The 22,932-nt window shown below is 43.4% G+C and overlaps 1 protein-coding gene across 6 annotated transcripts in view; it reads right to left on the bottom strand.

Annotated features, from left to right (window-relative positions):
- NEK4 (NIMA related kinase 4) overlaps positions 1-22,932 on the bottom strand; it is a 38,993-nt gene that overhangs the window by 13,966 nt on the left and 2,095 nt on the right. For 4 of the 6 annotated variants that reach the window (XR_008316315.1, XM_053296817.1, XM_053296820.1 and 1 more), the window contains exons 2-8: positions 18,530-18,796; positions 16,445-16,642; positions 14,913-15,020; positions 12,792-12,946; positions 10,415-10,553; positions 3,890-4,300; positions 959-1,012 (exon numbers count right to left, since the gene is read on the bottom strand). Coding sequence is in view for 5 of the 6 variants with exons in the window: in XM_053296817.1 (XP_053152792.1) it covers positions 959-1,012; positions 3,890-4,300; positions 10,415-10,553; positions 12,792-12,946; positions 14,913-15,020; positions 16,445-16,642; positions 18,530-18,796 (1,332 nt within the window). In the remaining variant the exon portion in view is untranslated. The remainder of the gene's footprint in view (positions 1-958; positions 1,013-3,889; positions 4,301-10,414; positions 10,554-12,791; positions 12,947-14,912; positions 15,021-16,444; positions 16,643-18,529; positions 18,797-22,932) is intronic. The other 2 variants (XM_053296821.1, XM_053296819.1) reach the window with 2 other exon arrangements.

The following is a 22,932-nucleotide window of genomic DNA, read 5'->3' as shown; positions in this document are numbered from 1 at the left end:
AAAAGCGGTTTGCATAGATCTAAATAACACAGAAGAATATTTCGCTCACACAATGCGAAGGGGTGATTTTCACCAATCTCATCTTTTCTCTGCTGCCCTGAATGCTAATATGTTCCTGAAGAATAGGGGACTCTCAGGGATACTGTATGTTTTTGAGGACACCAGAAACAGCAGTTGGAAGTGGGGGTGGGTGGGATCAGCAAAAACCACCTTATCTCAGCTCTATACTTTCAAAACTTCAGTGCTTTTGAAACTAAGGGGAGTTTTAAAAGCAGTTTGTGCTATGACAAGTGGGTCATTAAAAAAAGGAAAGTAAACAAAGACCAAAACACCACATTGGGTAAGCTCAAGCTTTGAGCTAGCCTAAAGTACCTGTTCGGCTCTTAAGGGAAATTGCACAACTATTACAAGCGAAATATGTTTAGACAACAATGATGCTCAACACAATCAGCATGCCAGTACCAAACTGTTAAAAGTGTCACAGAATCAGAACAAAAAACCCTATCACAACCCTTGTGAGCCTTGATTTGCATTCTATTTTTTACATTTGCTTTCCATTTTTTAGAATTTAAAGTGCAGCATAATTCCAGTTATTCTGCAACCTTTCCCCTCACATAATCTACTAAATTGCGGTATAATGCAATTATATGTTATGCCAGATATTTAAAAGGTGACATCTGTCCAGGACCATTACCAGACATTTGTGTGATGCCTGTGACCTGGAGAACACAAGATCAACAACATATTGATTACTGCAGTCTCCACTCCACTCAACAGTTCATTTCGCTTATTCATTCTGAAATAGGGCAGCAGTGGCCATTTTATTGAAGGCTCAAATTTGCACCAGAGCGTTTGGCTACCATGCCTGGGATAAAGATATTCTAGAGGACAAAGGCTTTTGGCTTTCCTTCTTAGGTGGTCACATGCCTTGTAGAACGATAAACTTAGAACCACTTACAATAATTTTAACAGGAACAAATGGTGCTAACAGTTTCTCAGTGGAATCCAGACTCTGGAAAGAGAATTTACAGTATTTTCATCAATACTCACTGGTCATATTATTAGGTAAAGAATGATGAAAATATTAGCAAAACGAAAGATCAAAATATTTAAGTATCGTAATGTAAAATTTTAAGGGGGGAAATTGACAAGTTATATCATACACAATGGAACCCCAGGCAAGTAATTCCACACACTTAAGGGGGATTTGGGCTTGTGTTTCTTGAACAGCAATCCCCCAGACTACCTGACGAACCACTTTTGAAACCAAGGGGATTTTCAAAAGTAGTTTATTATAGACTATTGTGGGCAGGGCTTCTGCTCAAGCAAAAAGTTACATTACGCATGCCCCAGGCCTTGGGCACACAAACCCTAGATCTCAAGCAATATTTGTATGGCCAAGAAAATCATTCAAGGCCTGTGGTGCATGTTGAAACAAGGGCTGTGCATAAGGCTTTAGATAAGACATAGTATCAATCTCATTTGAAGCTCAGATCTCAAGCCCCAAACCTGTCCACTATTGTTTTAAAATTATTAAGTATTAATATGCACACATGTAACAATGGTCACCAAAGTGCTATTCACATGTTACATTGTACAAGATTACATAACATCATAACTAATTCCAATAGGACTTAGTTATGACAAACTTCAGTCGTATGTTGCCCAGTATGTTTAGCGGGTGAGGACAACCAATTCTGTAGTATTAACAGATCTACTGAAAATTTATTACAAAAGTAATATAGTGAATATATACTTCACAGTCACCAAAATGCCATTTTGGTCCTCAATCCCACCTCCAACCATTTTGTGCTGTGCAAGTCCAATGCACAAAGCTTTATTACCAATGTAGCAATGCCAACTAAGAGTGTTGCATTTCATAGTTTTCCCAGTCAATCCATGGCATGAGCCCAGTGCCACTAATTGGTGGTGCAGCAGATCACAAGACTAGCCCATTAAATTATTATTTCCAATATTTTTCCACTTCTAACCGTAATTTTGGGTAGAAATGATGCAGCAGGTACGTTTTTAAAAGTTGTTTATTGCCACCTGCAGCATTTACACCAATGCGGCGTTTAGGTGTGAATTCGAGGAAAAGCCAGAGAAGTACTTCCACCAATGCGGCATTTATGTGACATTTCGGGGTGGGATTTCTGCCTCCAATTTCGTGGGGGGGGGGGGGGGGAATGGTGCCCAAACGGCGTAAGAGCTACACTGCTAGTTTCAAGCGAAGAGCAGAACAGACCAGAAATAGAGCTGCAGCCCATGAATTTGAAGTGGATGAATGCTGCATTCGTGGTTAGAAAACTGAAAAAGATGACCTGGCAAGCATGCCGCAATCAAAACATGCAAGGAGACGTGGTGTTGCAGCCTGGCCTGATTTGGAGAATAACCTTGATCGAGGAGTGGATTAAAGAGCAGGAGAAAAAGGACTGCTAGTTCCTACTGTGAAAATCCACCTACAAGGAAAGTTAATGGCAGAACAAATGGGAATAACTGACTTTAAAAGTAGCCTGTGTTGATGCTATAGATTTATGAGGTGAAAGAACTTATCTGTGCACACTAAAACGACGAGACAGCAGCTGCTGAAGGACAGGAGAAGGGAGAAAAATCAGTGTTTCTAAAGTTTGTTGCAAATGTCATTAAGCGGGGAAAATTTGTGCAATCACAAATAATAAATACGAAGTTCCACTGACATTTGACTGTCCCCCGAATAGGACTATAAATGAAAAAGGAGAAAAAACAGTTTCCATAGTGTAACTGGAAATTAGAAGACATCTTTCATGCATATTAGCCTGCACCGCAAATGGCAACAAACTAAAACCAATGCTAATTTTAAAATGGTAATCTATCCCAAAAGGTGATTTTCCTTCGGATGTTGTTATTCGTGTTAATGAGAAAGGGTGGATGTGTGAAGACATAACGTTTTAATTGCTTAATGAAATTTGGTGGAGAAGAAGAAGAGCTTTTTTTCAACCATGTGGCATTTTAATAATGGACTCAATGCATGCACACTTACTGGATTAAGTGAAAAATGAATGCAAAAAGTCCATCAGCTATGCTAGCTGTGATTCCTGGTGGTTTGACCAAAATCTTGCAGCCCTTTGACTTATCCATGAACAAGGCATTTAAATGTGAGATGCGAAAGTGCTGGGAAAACTGGATGAGGAAAGGCCTTCATACATTCAGAAAGGGCAGGAAAATGTGCAAAGCAACCTAAGGAGCAGTTGCAAAAAGGGTTTTGGAAGCATGGAAAGCTGTTAAAACTTCTTCAGTAATTTCTGGTTTCACAGAAGCTGGAATTTATACAATCTGAAAATGCTGAAAGCGATGCAACTAATAGTTCACAAGAAGACAAAAACAACGAGGATGCAGACTGTTCTGAAAAATTAGATGAGACCTTGTTAAACCTTTTTATTGTGGAGAGCAATAATTCGGACTTCGAAGGTCTCCTTTGAAGTGCAATTTAAAGTTTATAATTTTTTGAATGTGATATGCAAAAAAAGCAACCAATGTTTCCTTTGAAGTTTATAATGTGATGTGCTTAAAAAAATAAAAGAAGGTTTCCTATGAAGTGTAATGGGAAATTACTTCTGCAATGTGATGTGTTAATTTTTTTTTTTTTTTAAGTTCAGCATTTATGTCTTAATTTCCTTTCATTGCATTCATTTCCTTTCATTGTGTTAAGACTGACGGGCTACCAGTGATTTACGTTGCAATGCTTAGCTGTAGTAAAATTTTAAGTGTTTAACACAACTGAAAAAATAATGCATGATATCCCCTCTAACTGCGGCATTTACACCAATACGGCATTTCTGCCCAAAACTATGGTACACAGAAATACTTCTTATATAATATATAAAAGCATGTATTAACATAGAATAATTACTTGACCAGTTGTACTCTGAGCCTCTGAAACAGGTTGCAGAAGATTCATGGTGTCATCGCCATCAACAATAGCCTTCTTCAAGTCTGCATTTTCGGATTTAGGGCATGGCTTCGGCTTCCCAATTTCCTGCCACCTTTCTTTCTGGAACTGTGGACCATTTAGTAATGTTTCAGACTCTCCTTCATGGAGAATATTTGAATGAATGGCTTTTTTGTCCTCTACAGAATGTTCACTTTTAGAGTTCCTCTTTTCCAGTGGAATGATAACTATGTCCACTTTGCTCATTGTTGCCACAGAGACATCTGTACTATTCAACTCATTCTTGTTCGTAGTTTTTTCAGGCTCAGGTGCCAGCTTGCCTGAAGAAGAAACTTCAAAGGTTTTATTATTGATAAAATGTTTCTCTTCATTCTGTAATGTAAAAGAAGAATTAATTAGGGCAACCAGCAAATAATTTTATTTTAAATGTAAGCAACAGCCCAAAGGAATATATTATCTCAACAAAATACGTCTGCCTGAATTCAAAGGTGCCCTTTGTTGTAGAAGTGCCATTTTACACCTCAACCTACAGCTGCACAATTAAAGGGAAACTAAAAGAAAATACATCCTTTCACTTTCATAATTAGAAGCATGGAAAACTGCGAAAGGATCTAGCTATTACAGCACCGAATAAAATATTCTGCTACTTTGCACAACAACAACAACAACAACAACAACAACAATAATAATAATAATTCAATTTCTATACCACCCTTCCAAAAATGGCTCAGGGCAGTTTACAAAGAGAAATAACAAATAAGATGGCTTGTGCACAAATGCACAAGTATTTGTGGAAGGAAGAAAAGGAGGGATGGGACTTTTTCCAGCAATAAGTTCTTGCACCATCCCTCCCTCCTTTCTTCCTTTTGCCTACTCTGGTGTGTTTCCACCCCTATTGTCTATTTCCATCCTACAAGCATTTGTGAAACAGCATCAGCAGCTATTTTCATTCCACTCAATGACCAACATCCAGACTAACTCTGTACTGCAAGGATTTCAACAATGTGAGAGGGCCACTGTTTTAAGCAATCCCACGTTCCCACTGCAGCCACCTGTGCCATTTGAAACTATATCCCTGAGGGCTGGGGGACCTTCAGGAACATAGTTTCAGGAGGCACATGTGGCTGCAGAAGGAAAGAGGGAAATTGTCAAAAATCCCCACTTACCCCATTTGACAAAAACCCTGGTATGGTGGCACAAGGTTAATCTGGATGTCGGCCATTGTTCTTTGAAACTAAGGCTCAAGCCATTAGCTTGTGAGCCCTCAAGCCAAATTTAGCCCAACAATCATGTATTTTACTCAGCTAGAGGCTTGAGAACCCTTGTTATTGCAGTCCTAGGCCAGCAGTACAAATACGATTATCAAGCTCATGGTGGGTATCATATGCAGCTGGTATTTGTGCAAGGCAATAAATAAATAAATAAATAAATATCCTGAAGGCCTGCAATAAACTAAGAAATTGTCTGTCAAATGGGGTTAGTATATCCATCTGGCACATACAGACCAGCAAACTCTTCTCATATGTCATTTCTGCCCCTCACTTTTCTAGAAAGAAAATCTTCACAGCACCCATTAACATGCACTTTCCTCTTCTCAAAACTGCTGTATCCGGTTTTTAATTTTTCCCTTTTGATAGATGCTGAGCATATCCCGTTTCATTCATATACTACCCTTCAACCCATGAGTACATATAACCAAGTTTTCTGGGGAAAGATAAGGTCAAGGTTAATCTCCAGATGAGATGCTACTGTAGCCATATTTAGTTGGTGTTAAAATAAATAAGCAAACAAAATTCATAATGTGTCTAGATGAATGTGTACACACGTACAATGGTGCAAATTCACTATAAAAGAACAGAGTGAGGAAAGGGTTCCAATTAGGAAGGCAATGGGCAACACAGTGACCAGGAAGTGAGATAACCTCCTTAGAAGAGTATTTTCCTGGACAAAATAAACCAGGAAGTAATAATAATAATAATAATAATAATAATAATAATAATAATAATAATAATTATTATTATTATTATTATTATTATTATTATTATTATTAGATTTCTATACTGCCCTTCCAAAAATGGTTCAGGGCGGTTTACACAGAGAAATAATAAATAAATAAGATGGATTCCTGTCCCCAAAGGGCTCAAAATCTAAAAAGAAACATAAGATAGACACCAGCAACAGTCACTGGAAGTACTGTGCTGGGGGTGGATATGGCTAGTTACTCTCCCCCCTGCTAATTAAAGAGAATCACCACGGTAAAAGGTGCCTCTTTTAGAGTAGTAGAGTACAAAGATACTGCAGTGTGGACTGCACCTCCTCCCTCTACAAATACAAGATCATGCCAGTTTGAACATACCCCTGCAACTCAGGGCAAAACAAAAAACAAACCATACAAAATAAATTTGTGACCATGTTGGTGGAACACAGAATTTTTTTTAAAAAAAAATCCTTCTAATAGTGAACAGAAACTTTGATAGCAGTTGCATTACTTTTCTGAAATCAGAATTGACCCCAGTTTACTCATCATCTGTCCATTTTCCATGGTAATCTGCATTTCAGTTTTCTTAAACTATATGTAATGCATGAGATCAAACACTAATAGCTGGTTATGTTTAGCCTCAGGAAGAGAAGGCTCAAGGGAGATATGATAGTAATCTTCAAATATCCAAAGCATTGCCACATAAAAGGAACAGATTTGTTTTCTGTTGCTCCCGAGGGCAAGACTCGAACCAGTGAGCTGAAACTTCAAGGAAGCCGATTTAGGCTAGATATTAGGAAGAATTTCCTAGTTGTAAAAGTTGTTTGACAGCAGAGCAGTTTGCCTTATGCAGTGGTGGGCTCTCTTCTGCTGGACTTCTTCAAAACAGAGGCTGGACTGTCATCTGTAAGGGATGTAGGGATGTGCACGAACTGGTTCAGTGGTCCTTTTACAGACCACCTAACTAGTTCACATGTCTGCCGTTTGAGCTGGTTCGGAGCTGGTTCGGTTTTCTTTAAGGGAGAGGGAGGGTGCAGCGTCCCTCCGGCACTCTCCCCAAAATCACTGGCGCAGAGCTGCAGCATACCTCCTTGCAGCCCCAAGCACTTCCATTATGACACTGACCGGGGCTGCAAGGAGGTACACTGCAGCCCCATGCCACCGATTTTGGGGAAAGCACTGGCGGGCAAAATGCGGCAGGGGAGGTAGGAGCACCCTCCCTGTCCCTTAAAGAAACTTCCCGCCCCCGGCCTCCTGGGTGTGCACGAACCACTTCGTGCCCATCTCTAAAAGGATGTTGTAGCAGTTTCCTGCACTGAACAGGGGGCTGGACTAGGACCCCTCCAAGGTCCTTTCCAACTCTAAAACTCTATTATTCTATGAACTGATGGGATTATTAATGCTTAAAGCAACTGCATAGCATCTTCTCAGGAGGGATATCCACACTGAAGCTTTGTGAGCCTCTTTCAGTAATTAGTACAGAAAAGAACAATTATTCTTCACACTCCATGACAATCCTTACATCTAAGCTGTGCTGGTTCCACCTGAAATTGGGGGGATTGGGTGTGTGTGTGTGAAACCCAACTTACATCTACAATTCATCCCATTTTATTTATTTCTAACCTGCCTTTCTATGACAAAACTACATACAAGGCAGTTTACAATCCAAATATCAGACATACACAAATCCACAGCAGCAGTTTCAAAATTAATCTGGGAAAATGTGTCTCGACATATACAACCTCTGTTATTTCACTGTGCTTTTAATTAATTTACTGAAACAACACAGCTAGAGGCATATCTGTCTTACCAGATGAAGACGCACCTCTAGCCGTTGCCTCTAACTGCAGGAGTAGTGTGGCGCTGAGCGCCCCTTGATGACGCACACTCTACTACTAAGGAATTAGGGTCTGGATGCTTCACCAGGTATGTGTTATCGTCCTCTTGGACTCTATAGAAACTTTCCAGTTTTCTCGAAGTGGCCGTCAAAGTCCTCAAAACTCCCCACGCTGATTGTGCGGCCTTTGAAATCGCCGGAATCATAGGCAAGGATACAGGGTGAGTAATTTTAGCCTTTGCCATCATATTATATACAGGATCTTTTAGATCCAATATCGGCAACTTAGCTTCTAGGCCCAAAGCCTCTGCCATCTTGCGTAGCTGCGCATGGTAAGCCTTGAGTTCTTCCGAGGGAGAGATCGAAGTCCCCGGAGCCACCTCCTCAGGTGGGTCTGGCTCCCTGGGCTCATGCAAACTACCCCCATCAGTGTCAGATAAGTACGAAGTGTCTGTGTCACTGTTTCTGCTGCTTACAGCCTCATGGGCCGAAACACAACTAGCATTAGGAACAACGCCAGAACGCGCTGCTGACATCGCCTCCTGAGGATGTATAGTCTCTGGACGATTTGTCAATGCCGGTTCCCTTGGGGGTAACCTGGAAACCAACGTACGTTGCTGTGCAAGGGACTGTTGAGCCTTCCAAATCTTATACTCAGCATAATCTGGTGGGTAAATCACTTCAGGGTTGTGCCGGAAACCACAGGTATGGGTAATGCGGTTTACATCCAATGACGTTGCTGTAGATGCATCAGTTGAACGTGCCAGAACCGGCACCGGTCGAGGTAAATTCTGCTGCTCCATCACAGGAGTCATCAGTTGCCTAATTGGGCTTGTGGCCGCTGATATAAGTTGTGCAGTCTCTTGAGGGCGAATAGGCGCTCTTAACGGAGAAGCGGACGGAGTTCTAGGAACCTCAGTTGCCGTCAGCTGATCCACAGCAAAACCATGAAAAGTGGAGGCCGACGGTGTGCCCTCACAAGAGTCCAATAAAGCCAGCAATGAAGTCCTCGCCCTTGGTAGTGCAGGCTGCTCTTCCATCCTGGTTTCACCAAAGTCCAAATAGTCCTCCGGTCGATAACCACCTCTTGGCGTTGCCGGGGAATGAATCGGGGTCGGTGCCGGTGCTAAGTCAGTCGCAACTCGACGTCGAACCGCAGTCTGGAATGCACTCGGTGTCGAAGTACACTGTCCAGTTGCTGCAATCATCGCTTCTTGTGCTGCTGAGGTCGGCAAGTCCGGTACAGCCGGTATTGAGTCGAACACCGTTGTCAATACCGATGGTCCTGTCGACATCGACTGGGTCGTTCTCGACACCATCAATGTCTTTTCCTTCTGCGGTACCGAAGCATGTGTCTTCCTCGACACCGATCTCGACGTCGAAGAAAAGCCCTCTGATGATGAAGAACTCTGCAGCACCCAGGGCGACGGAGTAACCTTCAGAGTAGTATCCCACTCCTCCGAATCGCCTTGCAAATCTGTAAGCGAAGGAGTCTTACTATGGATCCGTGTTTTCTTGGATCTCTTTCTCGGCGGCGAGGATGTGCAATCCTCGTCAGTGGAGGAATAACGTGCTTTCTTATGTTTGCGACGCTTCTTCTTCTCCACACTACCAGGTGTCTTAAACTCCTGATCCACTGTGGCTTTAGACTGCGAAGAGGCAGAGTCCACAACAGGAGGAACCGCATCTGATGCCACAGCGCTCGACACCGACTTCGACGTCGAAGGCCCCGACACCGGCCTCGGTGTCGGGGGTCGAAGAGCGTCTTCATAAAGTGCCGCCCTCAATCGCAGCGCTCGATTTTTCAAAGTTTGTTTCGAAAAAGAGCAACAGATTTTGCAATTTCCCGGGTTGTGCTGCTCACCCAGACAAAGTAGGCATCATGCGTATCAGTAGTCGGCAACTTCGCTTTACAGTTAGTACAGCGTTTGAAAGTTGTTTTAACTGCCGCTTTAGACGCCATAGCGCCCAAGCGCTACACGGCCAAGAATAATGTCCAAATCAATTAACTTGCGGGAAAATCCAAACGCGTAGTCGAAAAACAGTCCAAATCCAAAACCAAGCAATGATCCAATTCCGTTCCAGTCGTACCGTGAAAATCAATCAAGTATCCGAGGAGCAATCGTTCCGAGGTTTAGACGCAATGGCGGTCTAAAAGAAACTGAGGAAGACATGCCCCAACTGCCTGTTTTGACGAAGGCACGATCACGTGCAGGGCGGTTGGGGGTGTCGCGAGGAGCTAGTCAATCGGTCCGCGAGGTCCCTGCGCAGGCGCAGAACCCATTCTTTATGAATGCAACGGATCACTATCCAGATCCTCTGTTATTTCACTGTGCTTTTAATTAATTTACTGAAACAACACAGCTAGAGGCATATCTGTCTTACCAGATGAAGAGGCACCTCTAGCCGTTGCCTCTAACTGGACATCCAGGAGAACACCAAGCTGTGCACCTGCAGTCACAGGTTGCAAACCTCCACCCAAAATAATCAGATCCCCCAACCAGTGGTACTTCTGTCTTCTCTGAATTTAGTTTCAGTCTTTTGCTCATTCATTGCCCCCCTAGTTTCAATCTGTTGCTCGGAACAAAAATAACTGTATAATCATCAGAACTGATAATAGCAACTGAGCAGTCCTAAATATTGTGAACATAAAGTTAAAACAAGAACTTACTCCTTTAGATTTCCTTGTATGTTCACGAGGAAGCTTCTGGGGCACTACACTTCCATTTTTCAATTCAGGTTTCCCAGAGGCTACTGAAGAACTTTGTGGTTTGAGATCAGACATTTTCTTATGATTTTTGCATGTTTTTCTTCAAAAAGTAAGAAAATACAACTATTAAGGTATTTCCACAATTAAAATATTTTAGAAAGCTGGTACAAAGCAATATCAGCTCCCCTTGTACAGACTACACATGGAAACAACATGTGGTTTATTACAGTCATGTATAAACTCTATATAAAGGTAAAACGTGCTGTCAAGTCGATTTTGACTCCTGGCACCCACAGAGCCCTGTGGTTTCCTTTGGTAGAATACAGGATGGGTTTACCATTGCCTCCTCCTGTGCAATATGAGATGATGCCTTTCAGCATCTTCCTATATCACTGCTGCCTGATATAGTACCAGCGGGGATTTGAACCGGCAACCTTCTGCTTGTTAATCAAGCATTTCCCCGCTGCGCCATTAGGTGGCTATAAATTCTATACACCAACCATCAAATATGTATGCAATTAGGGATATGCAAGAACCTTGGTCCATGCACAGGTCCGAATACAAACCGGTTTGTAGTTCTGTGAACCGGTTCAGCCCAACCAGAAACCGGTTTGACAGTTCGAGGAAGGTGTCAGGGGCGCAGCGAGCAGCACCTTTAAAGGTGAGTAGAGCAGGTCTTTACCTGTGTGCCGCCACTTAATGCAGCTTTCTGCTGCTGCAGCGCTCCCCCCAACAGCCCACACAAACGTCTTCTGTGCATGTGCAGGGGCCATGTGCATGTTGGCACTGTGCCATGGCCACCGTGCGCAGGTTGTTGGGAGGATCACCACAGCAGCAAGAAATTGCATGGAGCAGCAGCAAGCAGGTAAGGACCTGCTGTATTCACTTTTAAAGGTGCCTCTCGCTGCCCCCGCCCTCCACCTCAACCTGCTTGAACTTGTGCATGGCCCGAGGTTCATGCACATCCCTACATGCTATAGGTCTTGAGTAGCCACTCATAAGAATTGCCTTGCTAGATAAAAAGTCCATCTAACCCAACATTCCAACAGCAGTGAACCACATGCCATGTGAAACTCACAGACCATGTCCCATTTGCTCCCAGCAATTCACTGTCTCTAATCATGTCGATTCCATTTGGAATGTCATAATGAACACATATTGCTAAATCTATGGGTAGTGAATCCTCCATTCATTTTTCTATTCTTCTTTTGAGTTAGTAGTCATTACCACTTTTTGTGGCAGTGAGTTCTGTAAGCTAGTTCTGAACAGTGTATAAAAGTACAGTATTAATTCCAGACATAGAAAGACTTTCTCTTGGAAACCATTTAAAATTGTGAGATCAGAAAATGCTCTTACACTATATCTGTACAGACAGAATTGACTACACAAGGCACCCAACATAATTTTATAGCCAGCAACAGGCTGTATCATAGGAACATAGGAAGCTGCCATATACTGAGTCAGACCATAGCTCAGTATTGTCTTCACAGACTGGCAGCGGCTTCTCCAAAGTTGCAGGCAGGAATCTCTCCCAGCCCTATCTTGGAGATGCCAGGGAGGGAACTTGGAACCTACATGCTCTTCTCAGAGCAGCTCCATCCCCTGAGCATCTTACAGTGCTCACACATCAAGTCTCCCATTCATATGCAACCAGGGCAGACTCTGCTTAGCTAAGGGGACAAGTCATGGTTGCTACCCACAAGACCAGCTCTCTTCCTTCGAATCCCAAGAGTTAGGATTCCAGTCCCATTCAAATAAACAGAATTTAAATTAGTCACTAAAATTTTGTCTCATTTCTATCAGTGGTGCTTACTTTTGACTAATTTTCTTACAATACAGCCTCATGATTTTGAGAATCATACAGGTATTTACTATTATTAAAGGTTTAGGAAGAAATGAAGTGGCCTCTACAATAGTGAAGATACTCTTAGTCACTTTTTATTTAATGCAGCAGTACTATTTCACAATGTTTTTAAGAAGATTTGAACAAGCTTACAAACAATGACAAATGAACAAGGTCAGCACTTCTTGAAGGTTTTGTGAAGCCCCCAAATAACCTGCTCTCCCTTTTTCTGATATAAACCTAACATAAACACATCTCCATGTTTTTTCTCATTTTAGATCAGAAACAAGATAAGATTGATTCCTGTAAATACGCAGTTATACTCTTTTCAAATTAAGCCAAATTACATTATGGAACAAAGAGGTGAATCATGAACTATAACATACTGTAGGAATACCACACTCAGCAAAAGCAGTCATTCCAATAACTATATTAAAGTAGTTATTTAATGTAACTCCATGCCGCCGCCGCCGCCACCATTTAAATGCATCTTACGCCTTTGTAGCTTCCAAAAACATGGAGATTTGGTGCTTGATGTATGGTTGTCTTAATATGCTTCTCACACTGGGCCTCTCCTCTGGCTTTTTATTAAGCATGGTTCTTATTAACTCTTTCAGCTGAATGCTGTAATCTTGTGGCATTGGTGGCAGCTGTTAAAAGAAGAAACACTGACATAATGGACTGTCTTAAGCTGTTGCAAGTAATAATAATCATAAAAATAAAAACCTTACATGAGTTTAAGCACTAGTGCCCCAATTTAATATATCTCAGCAAACCTTGCACATGTCACTCTGAAGAAAAACTTCAACCCGTAAAGCAAGGTTCTTCAGTTGGTTGCAGCAACTGAAGGCTTCTGTCCATACGTGGGCGGGTTCAGGGGCTCCTATATGAAATCACCCCCACTTATTTATATATCAAAATTATTTATAAGTAGAGCCCAATATGTACAGAAGCAAATTGGGTAATTTATTCAATTTTGTGGTGTACAGGTGGCACAGTTTGCTCCATCTTACTTAGAACACTGTACAAACATGCTGTTCAACACTGCAGCTTGTAAGTGTTGGGTGCACCAAGAGAACGTGTTCTGGGCAGTATAGAAATGTATTAGATAGATAGATAGATAGATAGATAGATAGATAGATAGATAGATAGATAGTGTGCTCATGATCACCTCCCATCATATGTACATTAGAACATTTGCATAGGGCTACTGTCTGTTCAAAATGTAAATTTCCTTGAGGCAAATAACTTCAGCCATGTTGGCTTCTGAAACAGTCGTGTTTTTTTACAATAACACTGATAATGTTTTAGTGTTAAGGAATTAAAAAATACATTAAAAAAAACCATATCCCAAGATACTGTAGATCATTACCAGCAGTCAATGTCTGGGGGTGTCACTAGGGATGTGCACGGAACTGGGCGGGTGAAGTTCGAAGACGGAGGCGTGTCTGACTTTAAGGGTGGGGGAGGGTGCATTTACCCTTCCCTCCATTTCCGCCCCCACCAGCACTCCCTTAGCAAAGGCTCCTTCAGGCCGGCAGCATACCTTCTTCTTTTCCTGGAAGTACCAGGCACGCAGGCATGCATGCCACACTCGCACCCACCCAACATGCACACACACGCCAGGTACTTCCTGGTACTTCTGGGAAAAGAGCAGATGGGGCAGCAGGGAAGTATACTGCCGCCCCAAAGGAGTCTTTGCTAAAGGAGTGAAAGGGAGGGGGGGACGGAGGGAGGGATAAGTGCTCCCTCCCCCCGCCCTTAAAGTTAGACACGCCAGCCCCCGCCTTCGAACTGGCCTAACAACCGGTTGTATGAACCAGTTCAGAGGCCCTTAAAAGGGCCTCTGAACAGGTTGGTGCACATCCCTAGGTGTCACTGGTCACTCCCAGATGGTCTGGGAGTGGTGATAGAGTTTTACTTCAGAGTTACAAAATATCTTGAGCTGGCCACAATAACAACTTACTGTGTATCTTATCTAATCAGAGTCAATGGCTTAATAGCCTCTGGTCATGTGATGCGTAAAATACTAACTAACATACTGTAACAACTGCTTGCAAATCTGAGAAAGTTTGGGGAGGTATGAGCTTTCCATGAACCCTACTGGGAGCTGCTGCCCACAAAGACTATGGAAAACCTTATACCAGACAGGTACCTGACCCAAAGCCAAACACTGCAAAATTTATTTCCCAAAATCTTAGAATGAATTTAATAATAGGCCATACAACATATAATGACAGTGATTTCTTAAAACGAAACACTTCTCAAGTGTGCAGATCAGCATATCACATACAATATTGCAACCTTTCTCAAATACTTTTTGTTTAACACAGCACAAAGGCCATACTAAATATACATTTGGTATTTGAAGATACACCCAAGATTCTACACTGGAAAGGGCATGCTTTTCCTTGTTCCAGCAGTACACAGTTTAGCATTTCTGCTGTGTCCATAACCAATTATCTATTCTACATATAGAGGTCCCCCCACACCGTAACTCAGCAGCAAAGGCAGCAACTCCTCTGCACGTTGAGCTTAGTGTGTGCTCTGGGTCCCTAAGGAGTTTGTACTAGAATTCACATTACCATAGCAAAAATTACATTTTAAGAAGTTTACCTTTCCTTCAATAATTCGGTAAACTAAGGAATTCATGTCTTTAGCATTGAATGCATGCTTCAGAGTGGCCATTTCATAGACACAACAGCCTAATGCCCAAACATCAGACTGCAAAAGCAAAAGCAAAGAAAGCATAAGAAATCTGTTCTAAAACCTTTAGAAGATAATCACACTTACACAGTTAAGGGCCTATGGCTGTAGACTATTAGGCAACATCTCTGTATGTCCCCTAATACAACAAATCTACTGCATTTATTCAGTCTATTGAAAAGGTATCCTACCTTTCTACCTACCATAGAAAGTATGGTAGGTATCTTACCATAATCCAAATGGCAACGTGTGTAAAATTTCACATTTTCTGTAGTTTAATAACATTTAAAATATTAGTCAATATCCAGTACAGCATAGAAGGGTTGAGCAGGAGCTGCACTCTTACAATAAAGACTGCTCTGAGCTCAGCTAAAGATTTGTCAAGCAGCAAAGCGTGCATACAGAGGGAGGGAGGAGCAATTTTCACTGCTATCCTCTCCCTCCAAAAGTGTTCTGTCACTTCCAGGAATATGTCCCTGAGGGTTGTAAAGGGGACAATATTGACAATATTTCCCATACTGAACTGTACAAATACATTTCATTTCAAATTTCTTTTCAAGTTTCTGTTCCACAGGCAAGCTGGTGAGAACAAATCATATTATCAAGAGAGTGATTCTATACATGATTCCTTATAAGACTCAATGTGTTCCACAGGCTTTATGCACTGGTAAGCATGCACATGATTGCAGCCTGAGGCGACAATCCCATATGCACACATCTAGGAATAAGCTCTATGAAGCATAGTGGGATTCCATGGCATAGCGAGGCTGAAGGGGGCCTGGGTTCAAACTCTAAAGCACCCTGACACCCCTTTGCTCTCTCTGCCCGATTTGCTCCCTGCCCCCAAGCAACAGTATGGCTCCAGCCAGGCGAGCAGCTGGGCTGGGGAAGCAGCAGAGGGCAGCAGGAGCGCCATGCGCAGTGCCGTGGGTTGGCAGTGCTGTGACAGCGCAAGACCCCTTTGCTGGCCGCTTTGCTCCCCCGCAATGGAGAAGGTATAGTCACAGTCCAGCTGGGGTTGACAAGAGGCAGTGGCCGGAGTGGCGTACCACTGATGGGCAGCACCACTGCTGCCTGGGCAGTGGGGGAGGGGAGTCGAGGCAAGGTGACTCTTTTCCAGGCCAGGCAGCTCTGGAAAGCTGGACAGTGCGGGTCCTTCGGACCTGTCTGTTCTATGGAAGCTTCACTCCAGTGGGATTTACTTCCAAATAAGCATGCCTAGGACTGTGCTGCATTATTTACTAATACATACTTTGCATTAAAAGCTACCATTGCTGACAAGCTGTTCAATTCCAAGTTTTTTTAATTGGCCATAAACTCAGCCAAAGTTTCAAATCAGACACCATGCAGAGTTTTCTCAAAGGACTATGATGGAACTGACTGAGAAAATATGTAAAACATCAGTCAGACTCAGAGATTAATCAGGGAATAATAGACTTTACCTTATAATTGTAGGGCTTGTTGGAGAACAGCTCAGGGCTCATATAATAAGGTGTGCCAATGAGCGTACTAGCCATGTCATACTGATTTTCCAACACTCGAGCTATTCCCAGATCTCCAACTTTGATGATATTTGAACGTGTCAGGAAAACATTTTGAGTTTTGAGATCTCTGTGCAGAATATGCTTTTCGTGCAAATACTGAAAAATAAAATACTGGCATTTACAAGGTGCTATATCAAAACTTCGATTATAATCGGATGCACACATTCTTGAGAGTAAGTCCCATTAAACTCACAGCGAAATCCTGAGCATGTTTACTCAGGGGTAAATCCCACTGAGTTCCAGGGGGTATACTTTCTTGTAAATGTGCTCAGATTATCACCTCAGTGGGATTTACTTCTAAGTAAAACATGTATAAGATTGTTGTTCTAGTTCGTTAAGAAATGTTTGATCCTTGTAAAATTTACTTGTTTCTCAAAAGAGCCAAGCAGACATTAGGGATGTGCACAGAACCACAGAGGCGCGGTCCAGCACTGGGGGGTGTCTGGCTTTAACGGCGGGGGGGGGTAGTACTTACCCCTCCTGCCGCTTTTCCCCCTCCGGCGCTCCACTTTGTTGCAAAGTTTTTGGGGCAGCAGAGTTCCTCCCTGCCGCCCCTGCCCCCATCGCTGTCGGGGGGAAAGGGAAGTTGCTGCCATGCATGTGCCCGTTGCGGCACGTACCGCACACGTTATACGTTGCGTGTGTGACGTCACACACGCAACGTGTGCGGCATGCGTGCACAACGCGACGGGCACATGCATGGCAGCAACTTCCCCTTTTTCCCAACAACGATGAGGGCAGGGGCGGCAGGGAGGAACTCTGCCGCCCCAAAAACTTTGCAACAAAGTGGAGCGCCGGAGGGGGAAAAGCGGCAGGAGGGGTAAGTACTACGCCCCCGCGCCGTTAAAGCCAGACACACACACACACACCCCCGCCGGACCAGCCCAATTCCGAACTGGTTCAGAGGCCTCTTACATGGCCCCGGACCGGTTCCGTGCACACTCCTAGAAGACGTCGGGTTTTTTATTTATTTATGTATTAAAATTTGTTTATATACCACCTCCTCCAATGGCTCTATGACTGCAAACTGCCTTTATGACTGCACACTGCCTTGAGCATTTCAGAAAAGCAGGATATACTTCTTACAACCTACCTCACCTCACCACTAATTGCAAGAACAAAGTGAGATTCTCATGTATACTATCATAAGCTCTTTGGTGGGGGGTGGGGGAGAGGGATGTGCATGAAACGTTTCATGCACATCTGGGGGGTCAGTGAGCAGGCATTTTAAATGGAGGAAGGCAGGTCTTACCTGCCCCTTCATAGCTTTTCCACTGCCCCCCGCTACCCCACCACAGCGCTGTTGGGATTAAATGCCACGCCACATGGCTGCAGTGCTGCTCCCAGACGCCTGTGTGCACCATCGTCACATAAATGGCGTCCGTGCATGCGCAGATGCCATTTACATGATGCTGCCACCCGTGGGCCTGCCACCCGTGGGGGCAGCACTGCAGCCGCATCCTGCAGCATTTAATCCCAGCAATGCCATGGTAGGGGGCGACAGAGGGACAGGTAAGACTTGCCTTCCTCCATTTAACACACCCACTTGCACCCATGGAAATGATTCAGCTGGGAAGCATGAAGCATTTGGAAACCTCGAATTAGAGGCGTGGAAATGCTCTGTGCACATCCCTAGAAAGGGATTCAAATACTATTAAATAAAGTAAATCATAAAACTGATCAAAAGGCTACTTATAAATATTGGTTAAAAACCACTGTGAACTTTTTCTGTACAAAAACAACTAACATGTACGACTAAAAAGATCAGGACTTTTTCAAGAGAACAGATATGCCCATTTGTTTTTATGCCAACCAGAAGCAAACATTTGGGAAAAGCACTACATTTTCCTACCAGGCTACAAGGCACCAAAATTGACACTGTTTAACATAGGCAGTTAATTCAGAATTCTAGGGAAAGATTTTCAATTTAGAGTGAAAATCAGAAGTAATTATTTAAAAGGTGTAACATGCAAAGTACATTACCTGCAATGACATAGCAATCTGAATGAACCACTCCACCACCTGATTCTCTGGCAAAAGTTTTCCTTTCTGCTCTTTCAGTTTATGATACAAGTCTCCACCTTCACAAAAGCCCATGACAATATACAGGAGGCCATCTTCACCTTCCCAGGACTCTCTGTAGGTGACTATGTTGGGATGCTTTAGCTGAGATAGCAGCTGAGCCTCTTGTTCTGCTGCTTTTCTCTCACGACTGGAGGCATGTTTAAGGTTCAGCTTTTTGATAACATACTATAGAGATTTAAAAAAATATTTTGCATTTTAAAAAAGGATATTAAGTGGAAGAACTGGTGGTGAATTCTAAAACCCAGCATTTAATTCTAATCACATCATGAAGAAGTCCAATAAATTTCTTTTTGTAAACCACCCCGGTTGTCAGTTGGGCAGTATTCAAATTTAATAAATAAATATATTTTTTAAAAAATCAGATTATAAGAGCATATAACTATCAGGCAAATATACAGAAACACAACAGATTTCAATAGGGGGTATGTATGGCTGATAAACCACTTCGAACTGGTTCATCAAACTGACTATCCCAGATGATTGGTTCGACCAAACTGGTCCACATACCCGTGGTTCGGTCTGAATTCAGATCAAGCCCCTCCAACCAGTCCGTGCACACCCCTAATTTTGATAAATTTGTCCAAGAAACACAGAAAGTTGGTTTTCAGTCCAATAAGTAGTAGCCATGGATAGACCTCTCCTCCATGAAGTTATCCAAACCCCTCTTAAAGCCATCCAGGTTGTTGGCTGTCACCACATCTTGTGGCAGAGAATTCCACAAGTTGATTATGCGTTGTGTGAAAAAGTACCTCCATTTGCTGGTCCTAAATTTCCTGGCAATCAATTTCATGGGATGACCCCTGGTTCTAGCGTTATGTGAGAGGGAGAAGAATTTCTCCCTATACACTTTCTCCACCCCATGCATGATTTTATAGACCTCTATCATGTTTCCCCACGGTCGTCTTTTTTCTAAACTAAATAGTCCCAGGTGTTGTAGCCTTGCCTCATAAGAAAGGTGCTCTAAGCCCCTGATCATCTTACCTTTTGATCCAGAGGGCGATAGCACATCCCCTGTAGCACATCTCCTTTCAGGCCTTGTATTGTCACCCACAGGGTTTTCTGGAGGACTCCAGTCCTCCTAGGTTTTCTAGCTTGTTAGATTCTATCCCTTTTTTTAACATACAGTGCTATTCCACCTCCAAGGTGCCCCTCCCTGTCCTTCCTATAGAGTTTATATGCAGGGATAACAGTGTCCCACTGTGTTTATATGCAGGGATAACAGTGTCCCACTGCCGCGGCCCCACTGACCCCACCCCCACATCTGATGTCAGACACCGGGGCTAGCCACACCCCGCATCGGATGTCAGATGCGGGGGCGTGGTCTGGCTGAACGGAGCCTTGATCTCTCCGACTCAGTTGCACTTTAACTACCGAAGGGGCCATGTGGCCCCTTCGGCAGTTAAACAAAGGCTGGCGCTGCGTTCGCAGCACAGCTCAGGAGCGGCTCCTGGGCTGCGTTGCGAACACAGCGCCAGTCTTTTAGCTCCTGAAGGGGCCACGTGGCCCCTTCAGGAGCTAGTTAGGCTGGCGCTGAGTTTGCAGCATGCAGCCAGGAGCGACTCTTCCCTGCCTTTGCAGGGAAGAGCCGCTCCTGGCTGGCGCTGCAAACGCAGCGCCAGCCTTAGTTTAGCTCCCATGGCCCCAGCTCGGGAGCTAAACTACCGCCCCCACATCTGACATCAGATGCGGGGGGCGTGTCGGGGCCACTCTTGCAGCCCCTGATTGGTCAGTGGCCCAGATTCTTTGAACCTGTTGGCCCAATGGTGGCTCCGCCCCTGATACAGGGATAACAGGGTCCCACTGGTTCTCACTGTTCCACCATGTTTCTGTTATGCCCACTATATCTATTTCTGTGTTAGCAATCACGCACTCCAGCTCACCCATCTTGGATTGGAGGCTTCTGGCATTGGCATATAAGCACCTATACGCTGAATCTCTTGCCTGGAGTATGCTATCTTTCTTTTGACTCTTTGACCAGCTAGCACAGCCTTCTGTCTGCTCTTTATGAGGTTCTGCAATGTCCTTGTTTTATCTTAATCCTTTGCACCCTTACACTTTAAAGGATGGCATTTGCCGAACCAGATACTGTCCAGCTCCTGTTGGCTATTCCCCAGGCATCATTTTAAAAGATGCTCTGCAACCTTTTTGATTTTAAGCGCCAGCAGTCTGGTTCCATCTTGGTTCAAGTGCAGCCCGTCCCTTTTGTACAGGCTTTGCTTACCCAAAAGTGTATCCCAGTGCCTAACAAATCTAAACCCCTTCTCCTGGCACCAGTGTCTCATGCACACATTGAAACCCCTCAGTTCTGTCTGTCTCACTGTACCTGTGTGTGGAACAGGTAGCATTTCTGAGAATGCTACCTTGGGGGTCCTGGACTTCAGTACATAAGAACATAGCAATAGCAATAGCAATAGCACTTACATTTATATACCGCTTTACAGCCGGAGCTCTCTAAGCGGTTTACAATGATTTTAGCATATTGCCCCCAACATAACATAAGAACAGCCCTGCTGGATCAGGCACAAAGTCCATCTAGTCCAGCATCCTGTTTCACACAGCGGCCCACCAGATGCCACTGGGGAGCCCACAGGAAAGAGCTATATGCATGCCCTCTCTCCTGCTGTTGCTTGCCTGCAACTGGTATTGAGAGGCATCATGCCTCTGAGGCTGGAGATGGCCCACAGCCATCAGACTAGTAGCCACTGATAGGCCTATCATCCATGAATCTGTCTAAACCCCTTTTACAGCCATCCAAGCTGGTGACCATCACCACATTCCATGGCAAGGAATCCCACAGGTTAAATATGCGCTGTGTGAAAAAGTACTTCCACTTGTCGGTCCTGAATTTCCCAACCTTCAGTTTCATGGGGTGACCCCTGGTTCTAGTGTTGTGAGAGATGGAGAAAAATTTCTCTCTATCTACCCTCTCCACTCCATGCATATTTTCATACACTTTGATCATGTCTCCCCTCAGTCGCCTCTTTTCCAAGGTAATGAGCCCCAGAAGCTGTAGCCTAGCCTCATAAGGAAGGTGCTCCAGGTCCCTGATCATTTTGGTTGCCCTCTTCTGCACCTTTTCCAATTCTACAATATCCTTCTTAAGATACGGTGACCAAAGCTGTATGCAGTACTCCAGATGTGGCCGCACCATAGATTTGTATAAGGGCATTATAATATTAGCATTTTTATTTTCAGTCCCCTTCCTAATGATTCCTAGCATGGAATAAGCTTTTTTCACAGCTGCCACACACTGAAACGACACTTTCAATGAGCTATCCACCACTACTCCAAGATCTCTCTTCTGGTCAGTCACCGACAGCTCAGATCCCATCAGCGTATATGTGAAATTGGTGTTTTTTGCCCCAATGTGCATCACTTTACACTTGCTTACATTGAACCGCATTTGCCATTTTGTCGCCCACTCCCCCAGTTTGGAGAGATCTTTTTGGAGTTCCTCACAATACGTTGTGGATTTCACTACCCTAAATAGTTTAGTGTCATCTGCAAATTTGGTAACTTTGCTGGTCATCCCAACTTCTAAATCGTTTATGAACAAGTTAAAGAGCACTGGTCCCAGTACTGATCCCTGGGGGACCACACTTCCTACCTCCCTCCATTGTGAAAACTGCCCATTTATTCCTACTCTCTGTTTCCTGTCTTTCAACAAGTTACCGATCCACACAGGAACCTGTCCCCTTATTCTATGACTGCTAAGTTTACTCAGGAGCCTTTGGTGGGGAACTATCAGCCTAAATTTGGCTTCCAGGACCTCCTGACTATATTCCAATCTGTCATTCATTTATTCTATTTTTGTCTACATTCCTCAACACATACATCTGTCAATCCAATGAATTTCAATAGAATGGAAACAAGTTGCAGCTACTGAATCCATGGGGGGAGGAACTATCCTGATTATTTTTGTGAATATTATACATGACCTTTATAATTCATATAACTGACTAGAGAAGCCTCTGTTTCTCTCATCTGTGTTGTAGCACAGAAGTAAAGGCAAGGACATATTCACTTTGCTTTACCTTGCTTTCTGGAGTTTAAGATCTCATCCCTTGCATCAATGCTATACTTGACAGTGTACATTCAATGGCAAATGTATAAAGGCGAGGTTAGACTAATAAGACAAAGTCTTCACAGACTTCAGATCTTTCCAAAACAGAAAAATAAAATTTTAAACTGACAACAAACAGTATTTATTATGTCTAAGATTCACAACCCAAGGATTATTTTATTCCCTAGGCCAGGCATTTCAGAAAGCAAGTTTTGCTTTCTTCACTGGAGTTGTTAGA

This window comes from Hemicordylus capensis, chromosome 2, assembly GCF_027244095.1.
Source record: "Hemicordylus capensis ecotype Gifberg chromosome 2, rHemCap1.1.pri, whole genome shotgun sequence".
In the NCBI taxonomy this organism is placed as follows: Eukaryota; Metazoa; Chordata; class Lepidosauria; order Squamata; family Cordylidae; genus Hemicordylus; species Hemicordylus capensis.
Note: the sequence above shows the minus strand (reverse complement) of the source record. Positions and strands in the feature narration are given on the sequence as shown.